Genomic DNA, 19,598 nt, shown 5'->3' on the forward strand with positions numbered 1-19,598 from the left:
CTATGGGGCATTCCAGTGTTGGACCTGATGGCGTCCCGTCAGAACACCAAGCTTCCTCTCTACGGATCCAGGTCCCGGGACCCCAAGGCGGCATTGATAGATGCTCTAGTAGCGCCTTGGTCCTTCAATCTGGCTTATGTTTTCCCACCGTTTACTCTTCTCCCTCGCCAGAATCAAGCAGGAGAAGGTGTCTGTGATTTTGATAGCGCCTGCGTGGCCACGCAGGACTTGGTATGCAGACCTAGTGAACATGTCATCTGTCCCACCATGGACACTGCCAATGAGGCAGGATCTTCTAATACAGGTTCCGTTCAAGCATCCAAATCTAGTTTCTCTACGTCTGACTGCTTGGAGATTGAACGCTTAATTCTATCGAAGCGTGGTTTCTCTGAGTCAGTTATAGATACCCTGATTCAGGCTAGAAAGCCTGTCACCAAGAAAATCTACCATAAGATATGGAGGAAATATCTTTCTTGGTGTGAATCCAAGGGTTACTCATGGAGCAAGATTCGGATTCCCAGGATATTGTCCTTTCTCCAAGAAGGATTGGAGAAAGGATTGTCAGCTAGTTCCTTAAAGGGACAGATATCTGCTCTGTCTATCCTTTTACACAAGCGTCTGGCAGAGGTACCAGACGTTCAAGCGTTTGCACAGGCTTTAGTCAGAATCAAGCCTGTCTATAAACCTGTGGCTCCGTCATGGAGTCTAAATCTAGTTCTTTCAGTTTTTCAAGGGGTTCCGTTTGGACCTTTACATTCCATAGATATTAAGTTGTTATCTTGGAAAGTTTTGTTTTTGGTAGCTATCTCTTCTGCTCAAAGAGTTTCAGAATTATCTGAATTATCTATTATTTTGCGTACCAAGCCTGGTTTTCTTCCTAAAGTTGTTTCCAACAAGAATATTAACCAGGAAATAGTTGTTCCTTCTCTGTGTCCTAAACCTTCTTCGAAGAAGGAACGTCTGTTGCACAATCTTGATGTAGTTTGTGCTCTAAAGTTCTATTTACAAGCAACTAAGGATTTCAGACAAACATCTTCCTTATTTGTTATCTATTCTGGTAAAAGGAGAGGTCAAAACGCGACTGCTACCTCTCTTTCCTTTTGGCTGAAAAGCATCATCCGTTTGGCCTATGAGACTTCTGGCCAGCAGCGTCCTGAAACTGTTACTGCTCATTCTACCAGAGCAGTGGCTTCCACATGGGCTTTTAAAAACGAGGCTTCTGTTGAACAGATTTGTAAGGCACCGACTTGGTCTTCACTGCATACTTTTTCAAAATTTTACAAATTCGATACTTTTGCTTCTTCGGAGGCTATTTTTGGGATAAAGGTTTTGCAAGCAGTGGTGCCTTCCGTTTAAGGTACCTGTCTTGTTCCCTCCCTTCAACCGTGTCCTAAAGCTTTGGTATTGGTATCCCACCAGTAATGGATGAATCCGTGGACTGGATACACCTTGCAAGAGAAAACAGAATGTATGCTTACCTGATAAATTACTTTCTCTTGCGGTGTATCCAGTCCACGGCCCACCCTGGCAATTAAGTCAGGCAAAAATTTTTGTTTAAACTACAGTCACCACTGCACCCTATGGTTTCTCCTTTTTCTTCCTAACCTTTGGTCGAATGACTGGGGGGGTGAAGCTATATGGACAGCTATATGGACAGCTCTGCTGTGTGCTCTCTTTGCCACTTCCTGTAGGGAATGAGAATATCCCACAAGTAATGGATGAATCCGTGGACTGGATACACTGCAAGAGAAAGTAATTTATCAGGTAAGCATAAATTCTGTTTTCTTTTCAAGAAATAAAATATCCCTGTTGGAAAGGGGTTAAGTGACAGGCTTCCCCTCTCAGGGGTATGGTAGATGCCTTCCAATAAAATAAATAAATAAAGCAAATGCCAATGATTAGTGCAAATAAAATCTCCTTTATTTTAGCACAAAACACACCGGTGTTTGTGCTGGTGAATTAAGTCTCTGGGTGTTGTTGAGTTAAAACTTTGTGGTATTTAACTTCCAAAACAGGCTGTGATGGTTGTTGCCTTGATTTTGCACAAACAGTGTACAGGATTCCTTGAAGATCCTTGTCTCCGGATGGTTTTGAGTTTAAGGTTTATGCAAAATTTTGGGGTATTTACCTTCCCAAACAGGCTGTGATGGTTGTTGCCCTGATCTTGCATAAACAGTATAGAGGATTCCTTGATGATCGCTCTTGGTTTCTCTTTTTGTAAAAAGTAAAAAGTTCTGTTTTTTTACTTTGAAGAAAATAACGATTCCTGAAGGTTCCTGTGTAAATTGTAGAAGAGGTGAGGTGTTTTGTAACCTCCACAGGTCTTTCCTGTCTTAGGATGGCGTTGGATACACTTGTGCTTGACAAGTGATCTGGAGTGTTGCGGTCTCGCCGGACCGGAAGTGACGTCACACGTGGGCGTGCCCTTACACGTTTCGTGAAACTGTCTTTACTTCGTCAGAGGGATGCCCACAGATCTGTTTGGGAAGGTAAATACCCCAAAATTTTGCATAAACCTTAAACTCAACACCATACGGAGACAAGGATCTTCAAGGAATTCTCTACACTGTTTGTGCAAATTCAAGGCAACAACCATCACAGCCTGTTTGGGAAGTTAAATACCCCAAATTTTTGCACAAAATTTTAACTCAACAACACCCAGAGACTTAATTCACCAGCACAAACACTGGTGTGTTTTGTGCTAAAATAAAGGAGATTTTATTTGCACTAATCATTGGCATTTGCTTCATTTATTTATTTTATTGAAAGGCATCTACCATACCCCTGAGAGGGGAAGCCTGTCACTTAACCCCTTTCCAACAGGGATATTTTATTTCTTGAAAAGAAATACCTCTACTGGCACCACAGAGAAGCCAATCATCTTTGATTTCTAAATACTACCATACTCTACAGAGGAGAAGCAAAGACACTACATAGACTGCTCAGACTCAAAGGCAAAAAGGTGAGCCACAAAAAAGTTTTTTCTTTATACCTTGCAGTAAATCAGTACATTTGTGTTACACCTTAAAACTGTGCTCCCCTTTATGTTACTCCCTTTCTACAAGCGCTAAAGTTTGGAACCCCCTAGATACTATCCATATTTGTTTGTTCCATTTTGATGATAGTGGAATCACCAGACTAAGCTGCTCAGAAACACATCAGGAAGAACTGTATATTTAAGCAAATGAATTTTTTGCATTAAAACACAGCACAAGCCTAAACAATTTTACCTTTTTATATATATACTGATTCTAGGCAGGCATACACTGGCTAAGGCGGCCATTTTATCTAGTGACAGCCTTAGCCAGTGTATTATTTATTTTAGTGATATGTTTGTGATGTGAGTAAAAAAATACAGGTTATTTTACTTAGTAGATATCAGGGTGGATAAAAAATCTATTATTTAAAATAAAATAAAAAAAATATTTTTTTTTTAATTGAATAGGATTTTTTTTTTTTTAAATAAAATGCTTTTTGAGGAAAAATCTAAAGATAGTTTCTATTAAAGATATTAATATAGATTTTTTTTTAATTATATAGCAAGATGATGTATATTCATGACTGTAATGTTTAATTTTTTGGGAAATTAATCCCATTAATCCAATCACAATTTCCTGCTCTCTCCCAGAGGTTTTCTGTCAGATTATTTTTCTATCTTAAAGATATTATCACATATTATTGGTTTTGTAGTTCTCAAAACTGTGAACTGTGAAAATTGTTAAAAATGTCATGTTCTTTCTGAATCGTGAAAGTTTAATTTTGACTTTACTGTCCCTTTAATGCCATTGCTCCCCTGCAAATCTATGTATAAACAATCAACCCATACTAAGTTTCAAGAAGCTCACTGAATAGAAGATTGTTTGGAGTGCAATAGATCTGCACAAGAACCTAAGTGTGAGGAGGGAGGGGCAAGCATTAAAAATGAAATAGAATATTATTTTAGTTAAACGATTTCAATTGTTATTATTAAGGTACTCATTATTTTTCTCCCTCCAGTAAAGTACAGCTGAAAGGTTGATCAAATATGAATGATTAACCTATCAAACTGGAGATAGTTCACCTCCCAATTATTTAAATGATCTATCTATGCATATTTAATGCTATATAACCAAATCAGTAATGGTCTGATATAACCGGAAAATTAATCTGAAAAATTATTATTCTAAAAATGAAAATCATAATTTAAATCAAATCCACCCTGGCAAATATGCAGAGAAAAGCTAGACCCAAGAGGACATGTTTATCTCGATCTTTTGCTGCATGAGAGGGCAGTAGTGATTGTGTTTCTAAATAGTTTATGTTAAAATATAACTACAGTTGCTTTGTACCTTTATAGAGAATATTTCTGTATTCTAGGTTCTCCTGCGAGCTCGTGCAGTGGAAAATCAATGCTACGTTGTTGCTGCAGCACAGACGGGTAGTCACAACCAAAGACGAACTTCATATGGTCATGCCATGGTAGTGGACCCATGGGGTTTGGTTACTGCACAGTGCCAGGAGGGGGAAGGCTTGTGTTATGCAGAGATCAACCTTCCCTATCTAAATCGTATTCGACAGGAAATGCCTGTGCAATGTCACAGAAGGACAGATTTGTATGGTAAAATTACCATGAAGACTTCTAGTTGATTCTTCTTTGTTTTTGTGGGTTTTGTCTCAGCAAGAAATAACATTCAACAACTGTATTAATAAATAAAAAAATTCTAATTAGTTGCCACTATTGACAATTATTATAAAATATTAAACAGTTAAAATTCAGACTCCAATAAAATATAATTAACAAATTAAACAGATTATAGACACCAGTAATATCATTGTGTAAATGGAAATCATTTTAGTACAAAGAACAACACAAACACTTCAGTCATTTAATGTAGTGAAATCATTTTGCAAATTGTACATATTTTTAATATACTTGAAAAAAGCACTTTTGTTTTCCTTATTTAACAATGGTTCTGGAAAGTGAAAATAGGCAATCTTGGCTTTCTCAAGTTCCTTTAAGAGACATTAGAACAGGAAGCCCAGAACCTCAACATTCCACCTCCTAGTACATTAGTTGGCCTGTGGACAGGTTGGACAGTTACCAGATCCTTTTTGTCCATCACTGCTGTCAATAGCATACCTCCACACTTCCAGAACTGGGAAGTCTAGGCTACATCATGGAGACTTGTGGATGGGATTGTGGCTATTTTATGCATCGGCCAATAATCAGCAGGGATGAAGGTGCTGACATCCACTAGTCAGGAGTGGAGTTTAGGCAGGTTGTGGACAGAGTTGTGGTTTAACGTTGTAAACCAGGACACTTCTAAAAAAGGGAAAGCTGCAGGAGGGACAACTGGAAACAGCTCCCAAGCCATGACAGTCCAACAATATGTTAGATTGCTGAGAGCTCTGCAATAACCTTATGGCTGATGCCATCATATACTCCAACAAGTGCAACCAGCATTATCAGTTGAAGCAGCAGTGTGAATGAGTATTGGGGTTGCTGCTTGTTGTTTATTAAGGTGGTAACATACTGCTTGGGGCAAACAGACAGTAACAGATTTTCATATGGGATATGGTGCAAATATTGTAGTTTTATTGTAGACAACAGAGAAAGAATGGCACGGTTGACTCCAATGCTCATTCCAGATGACTATCCTGTCAGCAAAGTTGTAGAGGCACAGGATTGCCAAGTTGCTAATCATGCTTTTGCTTTATTTAATATTGAGTAGACCAGTAATTCTCCCCTTTCATATTTAAACTTTAGTGACATTCTTATACATTTCTTTAGGAGGAATGGTGTCAGGCTGAATACGAGGGTCAGCACTGTAAATATGACTATCTTGAGTGATTGAACATGTGCAAGCTAGAAAGGCAGGACCAGTATAGAAGCCTGATTGGCTTGGGGTATGAGCCAAGATTTAGAACATCTCTGTATACTGGAATTCATTTAAATTATGTTGGCTCATCCTAGTTAGTACTCACCAAAAATTTAACAATTTTCCAAAGTGGTGCAAAGTAAGGGTAGGTAACTAAATTGTTGCATTTATTAACTCGGGTAAATAAAATGTATGAGGATAAAGAACCATAGGAAGTACTCTCTTTTTAAAAGCTATCAACTTCTGTTTTGTGTACGTTCAACACATAGGGCGCCATCCGATAAACGGCGTAGTTTGCGGCGCAAGCGAGGGAACCCGCGTCGCCCGCAGTTTCAGCTCGCAACTCGAGCTATCCCATATATGGCGCCGTCAGATGCTAAAGTGCCGTAAGTCTGACAAACCAGCGATGTCCAGAAATCTGCGCAAGTACAAATTTCTGGCGTCGCCAGTAACTTACGGCACGTTAGAAACTGCCGGCGCCTACAAAACCTGACTAAAGTCTAAATCACCCGCACTGTCTAACACGCCTCCCTAACATAGCCCGACACGTCTAACCCTCTATCCGCTATCCCCCCTCACTATCCTAACAATAAAATATGTATTAACCCCTAAACCGCCGCTGCCTAATAAATTTATAAACCCCTAAACCGCCGCCAGCTATATTAAATCTATAACCCCCTAAAGTGAGCCCCTAACACCGCCGCCATCTACCTTACCTACCCCCTAAAGTGAGCCCCTACCCCGCCGCTATCTATTTTAAAATTATTAACCCCTAATCTAATCCCCCTACCCCGCCGCCATCTATATTAAATTATTTAACCCCTAAAATACTAAACTATCCCTACCACTAAACCTAAGTCTAACCCTAGAAATAGCCCTGAAAAGGGCTTTTTGCGTGGCATTGCCCCAAAGTAACAGCTCTTTTGCCAGCCCTTAAAAGGGCTTTTTGCGGGGCATGCCCCAAAGAATTCAGCTCTTTTGCCAGCCCTTAAAAGGGCTTTTGGCGGGGCTTTGTCACAAAGTAAACTGCTCTTTTGCCTACAATCTACATCCCCCTACACCGCGGCCACCTATAATAAATGTATTAACCCCTAATCTAATCCCCCTACACCGCCGCCACCTATATTAAACACATTAACCCCTTTATCCAAGCGGCAGCAAAGTCTTCTTCTATCCGGCAGCATCTTCCATCAAACGGCATCTTCAATCTTCATTCGTTGCTCCTCCGACGATTGGATGATTGGTTCAGCCAATCGGATTGAACTTGAATCTGATTGGCTGATTCAATCAGCCAATCAGATTTTTCTACCTTAATTCCGATTGGCTGATAGAATCCTATCAGCCAATCGGAATTCGACGGACGCCATCTTGGATGACGTCATTTAACGGTACCTTATTCGTCGTTCAGTCGTCGGCCGGGATGGATGCTCCGCGTCGGAGGAGCGACGAATGAAGATTGAAGATGCCGTTTGATGGAAGATGCTGCCGGATAGAAGAAGACTTTGCTGCCGCTTGGATAAAGACATCGCCCGGATCGGATGAGCAGTTCGGCCCGGTGTGGTGAAGACAAGGTAGGGAGATTTTCAGGGGGGTAGTGTTAGGTTTATTTAAGGGGGGTTTGGGTTAGATTAGGGCTATGTGTGTGGGTGGTGGGTTGTAATGTTGGGGGGTGGTATTGTGTTTTTTTTTCAGGCAAAAGAGCAGTTTTCTTTGGGGCATGCCCCCAAAAAAGGCCCTTTTAAGGGCTGGTAAGGTAAAAGAGCTTTGAACTTTTTTTAATTTAGAATAGGGTAGGGAATTTTTTTTATTTTGGGGGGCTTTATTATTTTATTAGGGGGCTTAGAATAGGTGTAATTAGCTTAAAAATCTTGTAATCTTTTTTTTTATTTTTTGTAATTTAGTGTTTTTTTTTTTTGTAATTTAGTTTAGTTTAGTTTAATTGTATTTTTAGATAGATATTTGTAGTTTATTTAATTTATTGATAGTGTAGGTGTATTTGTAACTTAGGTTAGGATTTATTTTACAGGTAATTGGGTAATTATTTTAACTAGGTAGCTATTAAATAGGTAATAACTATTTAATAGCTATTATACCTAGTTAAAATAATTAACAATTTACCTGTAAAATAAATATAAACCCTAACATAGCTACAATGTAATTATTAATTATATTGTAGCTATCTTAGGGTTTATTTTATAGGTAAGTATTTAGATTTAAATAGGAATATTTTAGTTTATAATATAAATTAGATTTATTTAATAAGAATTTAGTTAGGGGTGTTAGGGTTAGATAGAGTTAATATAGTTAATATAAATACTATAGTAACTATATTAACTATATTAACCCTAATATAATTAAGGTTAATATATATAATGTAATAACTATATTAACTATAATATACTTAGGGTTAATATAGATAATATAGCTGGCGGCGGGGTAGGTAGATTAAATTAGGGGTTAATAATTTTAATATAGATGGCGGCGGTGTAAGGGGCTTATATTAGGGGTTAATACCATTAATATAGGTGCGGCGGTGTAGGGAGGGCAGGTTATAGGGCAAAAGAGCTGTTAACTTTGGGGCAAAGCCCCGCAAAAGGCCCTTTTAATGGCTGGTAATAGAGTTTATTACTTTATGGATATTAGATTAGGGGTTAATAATATTAATATAGCTGGCGGCGGTGTAAGGGGTCAGATTAGGGGATAGATCAGGTAGATGGCGGCGGTTTTAGGGGCTCACAGTAGGGGGTTAGTTTATGTAGATGGCGGCGGTTTAGGGGTTAAATACTTTATTAGGGATTGTGGCGGGGGATCGCGGTTGACAGGTAGATAGACATTGCGCATGCGTTAGGTGTTAGGTTTTATTTAAATTTAATACAGAATATAAGTGCGCAAAGTTGATGCTAAAGTATACAATTAAAAAAGGGGATTTTTGAATGTAAACTCAGATTCTGAAAGTTTAACCATGTGCAAAAATTCATATATATTCTGATGCAGAGAGATTTTATAGGTCCTCACACCAAAGGGTTAAAATTAATTCCCATATAATTCGATTTAAATTAAATTGGTGGTGAATACAAACATGAAACAAAACACATATGATTAAAATGTATATTGTATTTTATAATGCTTAAAAACATGAAATGAACAATTTGAAAATACTCTTTCTAAAAATATAGTTATAAATCTAATATTTATTAATACAAATTGGTAGTGACCGGCCCTAACTTATAAAACACATCTAAATTAATAACAAATACATCTAAATTAATAACAAATAAATTGATAAAAGGACTAATATGATCACAAAATAAGATATAAGTTTTAGGACTCAAATGGAAACTTTGTAATTAGCCCCAAAAAGGAAAGTCCCAATCGATGTCCTTCCCAAGCTTTCCACAAAAGCACAATGCACGATGATAGGCAAGAAAAGTCTTCTGATTCCTCCCAGCTGGTCCTGAACAGCGTCTAGGTGGGAGACAGAAGCGTCCACTTGAAACTGGTGTATATAGTTTATACAACAAACAAATATCGGTACTTACACATAGGTACCGAAAGATCAGCGCCGCGCCCGACTCTCATCAAACACAGGTGTCCCGGTGTGTATAGGATCCACACAGGCTCTTCTCACAGCCTTAACACCAGCTTACTGATTAACGTAGACTGGTCAGTCCAGTTTTTTCCTTAACCAAACGAAGCCAAAACTAGTCAAACAATTAGAAATTGTTTAGAAATTAGAATTGGGGCTTTTCTAATTGTTTGACTAGTTTTGGCTTCGTTTGGTTAAGGAAAAAACTGGACTGACCAGTCTGTTTACACTACGAGAGCGAGTTAGGATTGCATATTCCTTATATGAGTGCGTGTGAGTATCGGACACAGCCTTGGGAGTCTACGTTAATCAGTAAGCTGGTGTTAAGGCTGTGAGAAGAGCCTGTGTGGATCCTATACACACCGGGACACCTGTGTTTGATGAGAGTCGGGCGCGGCGCTGATCTTTCAGTACCTATGTGTAAGTACCGATATTTGTTTGTTGTATAAACTATATACACCAATTTCAAGTGGACGCTTCTGTCTCCCACCTAGACGCTGTTCAGGACCAGCTGGGAGAAATCAGAAGACTTTTCTTGCCTATCATCGTGCATTGTGCTTTTGTGGAAAGCTTGGGAAGGACATCGATTGGGACTTTCCTTTTTGGGACTAATTACAAAGTTTCCATTTGAGTCCTAAAACTTATATCTTATTTTGTGATCATATTAGTCCTTTTATCAATTTATTTTTATTAATTTAGATGTATTTGTTATTAATTTAGATGTGTTTTATAAGTTAGGGCCGGTCACTACCAATTTGTATTAATAAATATTAGATTTATAACTATATTTTTAGAAAAAGTATTTTCAAATTGTTCATTTCATGTTTTTAAGCATTATAAAATACAATATACATTTTAATCATATGTGTTTTGTTTCATGTTTGTATTCACCACCAATTTAATTTAAATCGAATTATATGGGAATTAATTTTAACCCTTTGGTGTGAGGACCTATAAAATCTCTCTGCATCAGAATATATATGAATTTTTGCACATGGTTAAACTTTCAGAATCTGAGTTTACATTCAAAAATCCCCTTTTTTTAATTGTATACGTTAGCATCAACTTTGCGCACTTATATTCTGTATTAAATTTAAATCTTTGTCTTTTTGGAAGTAATATTGGGAATCTTCCTTATATATAGGTGCTTGTATTCAATTCATTTTGCGCTGGTCTCTAATTGTTTTATTTTCTTCTAGTGTTAGGTTTTATTTAGCAGATCGCATTTGACAGGTAGATAGACATTGCGCATGCGTTAGGTGTTAGGTTTTATTTAGCAGATCGCGGTTGACAGTTAGATAGACATTGCGCATGTGTTAGGTGTTAGGTTTATTTAGCAGCTAGTTTAGAGAGTTACGGGGCTCCAATAGTCAGCGTAAGGCTTCTTACGGCTGCTTTTTGTGGCGAGGTGAAAATGGAGTAAGATTTCTCCATTTTCGCCACGTAAGTCCTTACGCTGTATATTGCGCGGGTTTGGTATACCTGCCTATGGCCCAAAAAACTATGGGCGACGGCAGAAATATACGCGCGTAACTTCTAGGTTATGCCGTATATAGGATACCAAACCCGCGCAAATATTGGCGTCGCCAGCTTTTGCGGGCGACGATTTTTATCGGATCGACCCCATAATGTTAGAGGAAAGTATAACATGCCTGCCTGAGAGCAGCTTTACACAATTCAGATAGATTAGTATCATACTCAGCTGGCCTACATTAAGTGAATGTTATAGTAGTGTGAGCCTTAACTCCTTTACGGACTAAAACCTTTTTGGACATAGTAAGAAAACATTTACCAATCTACTTTGAAAGTGTAGTCTAAGCAGGAGCATTTCCTTTTATGTTTTTATTAACGACAAAGATTTTACCAGACAGTCTGAAATCTGCAGTTCTGTTTCGGTAAAACTGTAAACATCTCATTAAATCTATAATGTGGACAAAGGATTATCTTTCACAAAATAATGTTCTTTGCATGAAGGTCTGAGACAGCTTTAGATAAAAAAAAAATAGGAAGAACAACTTTATCTATTTCAAATGTCAGATGAGGTTCCTTAGAGGGACATTAAACACTTTGAGATATTAATATAAAATGTTTAATTATTTGTAGTAAAACAAAAGTGCAGACACAGCTGTAATCCCTACAGTCATTGGTTGCACACTCTAGTAAGACATTTATAACTGTTCTTAATTTGCCTTAGCAGAAAAAAGAAACCTAAGTTACAATATGGCGGCACCCACTGCTTTATGGACATTAGAATGTTACCATTATTTTTTCAATATTTCAAAAAATAATGTAATTTAAAAAAATACATATATATATTATTCTCAGGCTAATAGCTGATATAAATACATTTTTTTATCAATTATTTATTTAGGACTAGATTACAAGTGAGACGCAAATGGTTTTGCGCTAGCATAATCGTGTTTTTGCAAGGCGTTTTCATTGCGCTGATATTACAAGTGGAGCAAAATTGCGCTTGCACAATTGCCATTTATGCTCTAATCCTTACTGCTATCTCAGAGCTCTGGTTAACTGTTTTCCGAAACAAAAAAGTTGCACAAAACACTTCAAAAATACACAACAAAGTACTGTTACAGTCCTATTAAAATTATTTTTAAAAATATTGCACAAAAAAGTTATATGGGCCCAAAGATATGAGCTCTCGAGTGTTAGAATAAAAAAGGCAGGCAAACGACTTTAACCCCTTAATGACAACTGACGTACCAGGTATGTCATGCATTAATAAGCAGTTAATTAAAATAGATGTACCTGGTACGTCAGTTGTCTAAAAGAGTGTTGGAAGCGATTGCGATCGCTTCTAGCAGCTCTGAGGGTATTGCAGTGATGCCTCGATATGGCCCTCTCTGCACCGGAGCGTCGTTGGTGGGTGGGAGCAAAGAAGGGAGGCGGGTGAGCGGCCTGCAATGGGCCTGTGATGTGGAGGGGGGCCGGATCGGAGGCGGGAGGGTCAGGGGGCGCGTACGGGGCGGGAGCGGGTGGGAACCGCTACACTACAGAATAATGGAATCCAAAATTAGGAGAAAAGGGGGGGATTTTCATTTCTAAAACAATCGAAGGGTTCTGGGAGGGGGGGGGAGCTACACTACAGAAAAGGGCAAACAAATAATGAAACCATTTTTTTTTTACTAAACTGGGTACTGGCAGACAGCTGCCAGTACCCAAGATGGCACCCATTAAGCTAGAGGGGGAGGGTTAGAGAACTGTTTGATGAGGGATCCGTGAGGTTGGGGGCTAAGGGGGGATTCTACACAGCAGCATAAATATGCTTAAAAAACCCCCAAATATACCTTTTATTTTAGTACTGGCAGACTTTCTGCCAGTACTTAAGATGGCGGGAACAATTGTGGGGTGGGGGAGGGAAGAGAGCTATTTGGGAGAAATCAGGGGGTCTGATGTTTCAGGTGGGAGGCTGATCTCTACACTAAAGCTAAAATTAACCCTGCAAGCTCCCTACAACCTACCTAATTAACCCCTTTACTGCTAGCCATAATACACATGTGATGCGCAGAGGCATTTAGCGGCCTTCTAATTATCAAAAAGCAACGCCAAAGCCATATAAGTCTGCTATTTCTGAACAAAGGGGATCCCAGAGAAGCATTTACAACTATTCGTGCCATAATTGCACAAGCTGTTTGTAAATAATTTCAGTGAGAAACCTAAAGTTTGTGAAAAAGGAAACAATTTTTTCTTATTTGATCTCATTTGGCTGTGAAATGGTGGCATGAAATATACCAAAATGGGCCTAGATCAATACTTTGGGTTGTCTACTACACTACACTAAAGCTAAAATTAACCCTACAAGTTCCCTACAAGCTCCCTAATTAACCCCTGCACTGCTGGGCATAATGCATGTGTGATGCGCAGCGGCATTTAGTAGCCTTCTAATTACCAAAAAGCAACGCCAAAGCCATATAAGTCTGCTATTTCTGAACAAAGGGGATCCCAGAGAAGCGTTTACAACCATTTTTGCCATAATTGCACAAGCTGTTTGTAAATGATTTCAGTAAGAAACCTAAAATTGTGAAAAATGTAAAGTTTTTTTTTTTATTTGAACGTATTTGGCGGTGAAATAGTGGCATGAAATATATAAAAATGGGCCTAGATCAATACTTTGGGTTGTTTACTACACTACACTAAAGCTAAAATTACCCCAAAAAGCTCCGTACATGCTCCCTGCTGGGCATAATACACGTATGTGCGCAGTGGCATTTAGCGGCCTTCTAATTACCAAAAAGCAACGCCAAAGATATATATGTTGCTATTTCTGAACAAAGGGGATCCAGAGAAGCATTTACAACCATTTATGTCATAATTGCACAAGCTGTTGTTTGTAAATAATTTCAGTGAGAAACCGAAAGTTTGTGAAAAAATTTGTGAAAAAGTGAACGATTTTTTGTATTTGATTTAATTTGGTGGTGAAATGGTGGCATGAAATATACCAAAATGGGCCTAGATCAATACTTTGCGATGTCTTCTAAAAAAAAATATATGCATATCAGTGTCCCAATGTAACTATTGCTAATTTTGAAAAAAAGTAGTATGGAAATAGCAAAGTGCTACTTGTATTTATGGCCCTATAACTTGCAAAACAAAACAAAGAACATGTAAACATTGGGTATTTCTAAACTTAGGACAAAATTTAGAAACTATTTAGCATGGGTGTTTTTTGGTGGTTGCAGATGTGTAACAGATTTTGGGGCTAAAAGTTAGAAAAAGTGTTTTTTCATTTTTTCCTCATATTTTATAAAAAAAATTTTTATAGTAAATTATAAGATATGATGAAAATAATGGTATCTTTAGAAAGTCCATTTAATGGCGAGAAAAACAGTTTATAATGTGTGTGGGTACAGTAAATGAGTAAGAGGAAAATTACAGCTAAACACAAACACCGCAAAAATGTAAAAATAGCCTTCGTCCCAACGGACAGAAAATGGAAAAGTACTGTTGTCATTAAGGGGTGAACATTGAGACACAAACATATACATGTCTAAAGATGTATTTGTTTGTGTGTGTGTATATATATATATATATATATATATATATATTAATGTATTTATGTGTATATATGTATTTACAGTCATATATACACATATAAAAACATTAATATATATGTACACATATATAGACATATATATAAGTGCATTATAGCCTTTTGTCATTAAGTAGCTGAAAACATGATAACATATTTATCCAATACTCGTACTTAAAGGGACAGTCTAGTCTTTCATGATTCAGATAGGGCATTCGATTTTAAACAACTTTCCAATTTACTTTTATTATCAAATTTGCTTTGTTCCCTTGGTGGTATTTTTGAAAAGCTAAACCTAGGCAGGCTCACACTGATTTCTAAACCGTTGAAAACCGCCTCTTAGCTCAGAGCATTTTGAAAGTTTTTCACAGTTAGACAGTACTAGTTCATGTGTGTCATATAGATACACAGCAATAACTGTGCTCACTCCCGTGGAGTTATTTAGGAGTCTGCGCTGCTTGTCTAAACTGCATGTCTGTCAAAAGCACTGAGATAAGTGGGCAGTCTGTAGAGGCTTAGATACAAGGTAATCACAGAGGTAAAACATAACTTAATATAACATTTGCTAATGCGAATATGCTATGTTGTTTGCACGACGGGTGTTTTTTTTTTTTTTTTTCAAGGATTCTTTTTTCTCCATTGACTTCTATGGGGAATTCGAAAATGCGATGGAGTTTGCGTGATCTTGGGTGTTAATTCCCCCCCACACACACACTTTTTCTCCATTGATTTCTATGGGGGAATACATGCACGCAAACATGGAAAAATGTTAGTTTTTTTGGCGCTATTCAGGTTATCACTAGTTCAAAAAGCTTAACACAAGCAGAGTTTTTGCGATTGCGGGGAAAAAATATACTGTGCCACTTGTAATCTAGCCCTTAGTGTTTAATGTCCCTTTACTACACAGTGCTTGTACCTTAGAGGCTTGTTTTGTAGTTGTAGTAGCCACAAGAAAGTTATAAATGCATCCAAGAAAAGCAATAAATCCTGAGATTTAGGAAAGATATAAGCCAAAGCCTGAAATAATTGATAATTAAATGATTTTGAGCCTGGTGCTATAAATGATACTGATATTACTGAGACTTGAGATGTAAGTCTTGTGGCTTGTAGGTATTCATCATGTAAAAAATGATGATTGTAAATTTCTCTTTGAAAAATTATGCTGCACCGTCCATGTATAAAGGGTGTCCCAAATTCTATAATAAGCAAAGGATGTTGAAGATTCCCTCACTTTAGACATGATCTGAATTAATACCTCTGGAATATGCAACTTACAGAGATGCAACTATTTTGTAGTCAGGCAGCTAGTTGCAACCAGGAAGAACAGGAATCTTCTACAGAGATTTCAAAGCTAACCTTTTTATTATTTTTATTATTATCATTTATTTGTATAGCGCCGCCAAATTCCGTAGCGCTGGGTACAATGATAGGGGGTATACAATGACAATTTAGTAGAGAATAGGGACTTCTGTGCTAAAACAAACAACTGCTATCCCTTCATATTTTCTTTCTGAGTTCTAAAAATGAATGTTGGAATCACTGCAATTCTAGGAAACGCAAAGTCCAGTTTTGCATCCCACTTATGCAGAAGAACATCTGTGGCTAGTTTATAGTAATATTAATGAAGAATTGAGGTACTTGCTTGTTATTATCTGAAGCCAACAGATCTGTCTTTGGCATTCCTCAACACAAACTCTGTTCTGTGCAGTGTTAATTTTGACGGCAAGTTTCAATTTAGTCTTAGTTTTAGTCTTTTGACTAAAATGCCATTTTAGTTTTAGTCATATTTTAGTCATCTGAATTGTTTTAGTTTTAGTCTAGTTTTAGTTGACTGAATCTCCAATACATTTTAGTCGACTAAATCTCCAGTAGATTTTAGTCAACTAAAATCTAAGGGGTTTAGTTAAAGTGTAATGCATTATTTAAGCATTTCTCTATCATTTGCAAACTGATTACATACTCCAGGAGTAAACATAACACCTGTTAATATTTATGGTATTAAGGTTTAAACATGCAATACAGACACAGATTTAGCCGTTGTGATATATAACATCTTTATTAAACTTAAAATGAAATAAAACCAAGTTTCATAAACAAACAAAAGTGCAACTATAAAATATAAAAAACAAAACTGTATTGGCTGTATTGCACATATTACCCAATATAAAAACTTTAACAGTTCTCTGTTAATAATTAAAACAAGTATCAAGAAACTCAACACAACAAAAAGTTTCTGCAGCTAGCACAGGCACAGCATAACTTAAACCCATATTCGTGGTTTATGCTTATTTCTATAGGAATTGATTGTTCACAGATTCAAAAACGTTTCGGCAACAATATTAGCACTGCTCTAGAACTTCCAAACTTATTATAAACTCCTGGAGTAAAGGTTTATTAACCTGTTTTTATTTATGGTATTAAGGTTTGAACATGCAATACAGATTTAACAGATTTAACTGTTGTGGTATATAACATGTCTTTATCTTAAAATTTAATAAAATTAAGTTTCGTAAATTTTACAAAAGAGCAGTAATTGAATATGGATTGATTATAACAACTTGCATAAAATGTTTTTGTCAGCAAATTTTGATTTAGTTTTAGTCATAGTCTTTTGACTAAAATGTCATTTTAGTTTTAGTCGTATTTTAGTCATTAGAATTTCTTTAGTTTTATAGTCATTTTAGTCGACGAAATTAACACTGGTTCTGTGCAGTAACCATTCTGTTGAAAGTATTTGATGTCTGCTGTGAGTGCATCTGATGAGAGTTCTTAAAGCAATGATGATCTACTGCCACAAGATGTACCAAACTGGGTGTATACTTCACCTCTTAATAAAGAAGCTAAGATGTTTTGGAGTTTTAGTTCTCTTCCTCAAGACCATTTAAATAACCTGAATAGTAGAAGATAGAGAATTTTTAAAACCAAAAAATGGGAATTACGAATCTGCCCTAGATTTCACGCTCCTAGCATAATCTTTATTATGCTGGAAAATATGCACCTAACTAAACTTTTACAGAGGTGTGTCCTGAAACCAATGCAGACTTCTCAATTGCTGGGCTATATAGACCTGCTTCTTTGTTAAATCAGGATTATAAAATTCAGACATTAATCGTTGCTAATAGGTTGATACAAGAGCTTATTCAGTTTATCAGTTTGGATCAAACTGGATTTATGAAGGTTCATTCTTCTGTCCAGAATTTTAGAAAGCCCTGCTAATAACTCTATCATGCTACTAATTCATTTGGATTCTATTCACAATGAAATTGATTTTCTGCTTGCATTAAATGGTAAAATAATGTTATTTAGGAATATAATAGCAACTGACATACAACAGTAAAGTTATGTCATTATTCATTATTATACACAGCACTTAATTATTGAAAGTTCTTAAATTTAGGAACTTTTGTTTTATCTATGATTTCAACATTCAGGCAATGCAATACAATCACTTTATATCAGTTGCTTAAAACAAACTATTGGATCTTGTTTAGCATGAAGGGTATGTATTGCATAGCCTATAACTGGTATATTAATATCACCATCAATGTTGTTAATATTGTAAAAGTATCATATTTCTGATATTGACTTCTATTATAATACGTATATGTTCTAAATAAAAATAAATATAAAAAAGCTCTAACTAGACTAGGCTGCAAAGTTATCAAAATTCAGTTTTTTGCTTTGTCATTAAGGGGTATGGAGTGTAGATTGATGCGAAAAATAAATTAAACCAACAAAATGTGAAAAATTGAGGGATCTGAATGCAGTGTATGTATGTGTGTTTGTGTGTATGTATGTATATATATATATATATATATATATATATATATATATATATATATATATATAAATAAAAGGAAAAAGGGGATAAACCAGTATAGACCACTTTCAATAACTTAAGGTCCAATAATAGATTGTGTACCAATTGTAGCCGGTATAACAAACAGTTTCTTTATAGACACACCACAACCATCCGTTCAGTTACCCCACATTGACACATGTCCCAAAGCAATCCACAATATGTAGAGACCAATGTACACCAACCTCCAAAAGCAAGTGCTGACAGAGCCGCTTCAGGTGGGACCCAGCCGGCTGGAATTAACCCCAAACGCTATATTGCGTTTACCGTAAGCTAGGTTCACTCACCACAGTAAGGCCGCACGCTTCCTCGCTGCTCCACAAGAGGAGAGGTACATCCCTGGTGTCTTGGACAAAGTTCCGTAATCACGTAGTAGACGATCCTGTGTCTCAACTAGCCAAAGGGGGTGGAGGTGTGTCAAGTTGAAAGATGCCGGTATATTTCAACCCAACACAGCAAAAAACTGCTAACGATATACACAGCTACGATAGTGCATGTGCCAACGATCTGTCCTGCTGGTGTATAGCAAATTACTGAAGAAAGTTCGGACAGTCCTTGGTTAAAAAACAAACTTTATTTACCAAATTAAAACAGGAACAGGTAGCATCCAGAGAGTAGGCATACCACCTAGACTGGCTTACGCGTTTCAGCGTTTGCCGTAATCATAGCCATAGGTGTTAGGACTCCTCCCAATCCTTATATAACACAAACTTAAAAACAATTGGTTAAACATAATAGATAAAACCAAAAGCACTGGAAACCAAAAGAAAAAGACCAATGGCACTACTATATATTAGGGCCGACTATTGCCTATTAGTAACTGCTGGTAAATTCCCAGGATGGTGCTGTGTATAGAGAGAATACTGAGTAGAGACAGCAGTTGGATAGACACACTATCCAACGAAAAGTATACACTAAATAGCACTCCAAAGTCCTGATCAATATAAGGCACAAAAACAAGACAACGTCTTGTAATGAGTCAATAAAGGGGGGGGGGGGGGTCAGATAGGGTAAAAGTAAAATATAACTTTTATTAATAGTATTAAAAACAACCTAAACATACAAACACATACAATTAAAACTACGAATTGGAGGTGGTCAGCGTGTGTGTAATAGTGGATGCTAAGATAATAGCACCACTGGGGTCCAAAAAGTGTGAAAATGGGGCCTATTACTGTTGGAACAACAAATAATAAATATATATAAATGTTGTACAAAGTATATCCAGAGTAATAGTAAGTGGCTCAG

At 37.0% G+C, this 19,598-nt stretch overlaps 1 protein-coding gene across 2 annotated transcripts in view; it reads left to right on the forward strand.

Annotated features, from left to right (window-relative positions):
* NIT1 (nitrilase 1) overlaps positions 1-4,707 on the forward strand; it is a 41,454-nt gene extending 36,747 nt beyond the window's left edge. For both annotated transcript variants that reach the window (XM_053695600.1, XM_053695608.1), the window contains exon 6: positions 4,357-4,707. In XM_053695600.1, coding sequence (XP_053551575.1) covers positions 4,357-4,626 — 270 coding nt within the window. In that variant the 3' untranslated portion in view covers positions 4,627-4,707. The remainder of the gene's footprint in view (positions 1-4,356) is intronic.
* Positions 4,708-19,598: the final 14,891 nt, after the last annotated feature.

This window comes from Bombina bombina, chromosome 1, assembly GCF_027579735.1.
Source record: "Bombina bombina isolate aBomBom1 chromosome 1, aBomBom1.pri, whole genome shotgun sequence".
Lineage (NCBI taxonomy): Eukaryota > Metazoa > Chordata > Amphibia > Anura > Bombinatoridae > Bombina > Bombina bombina.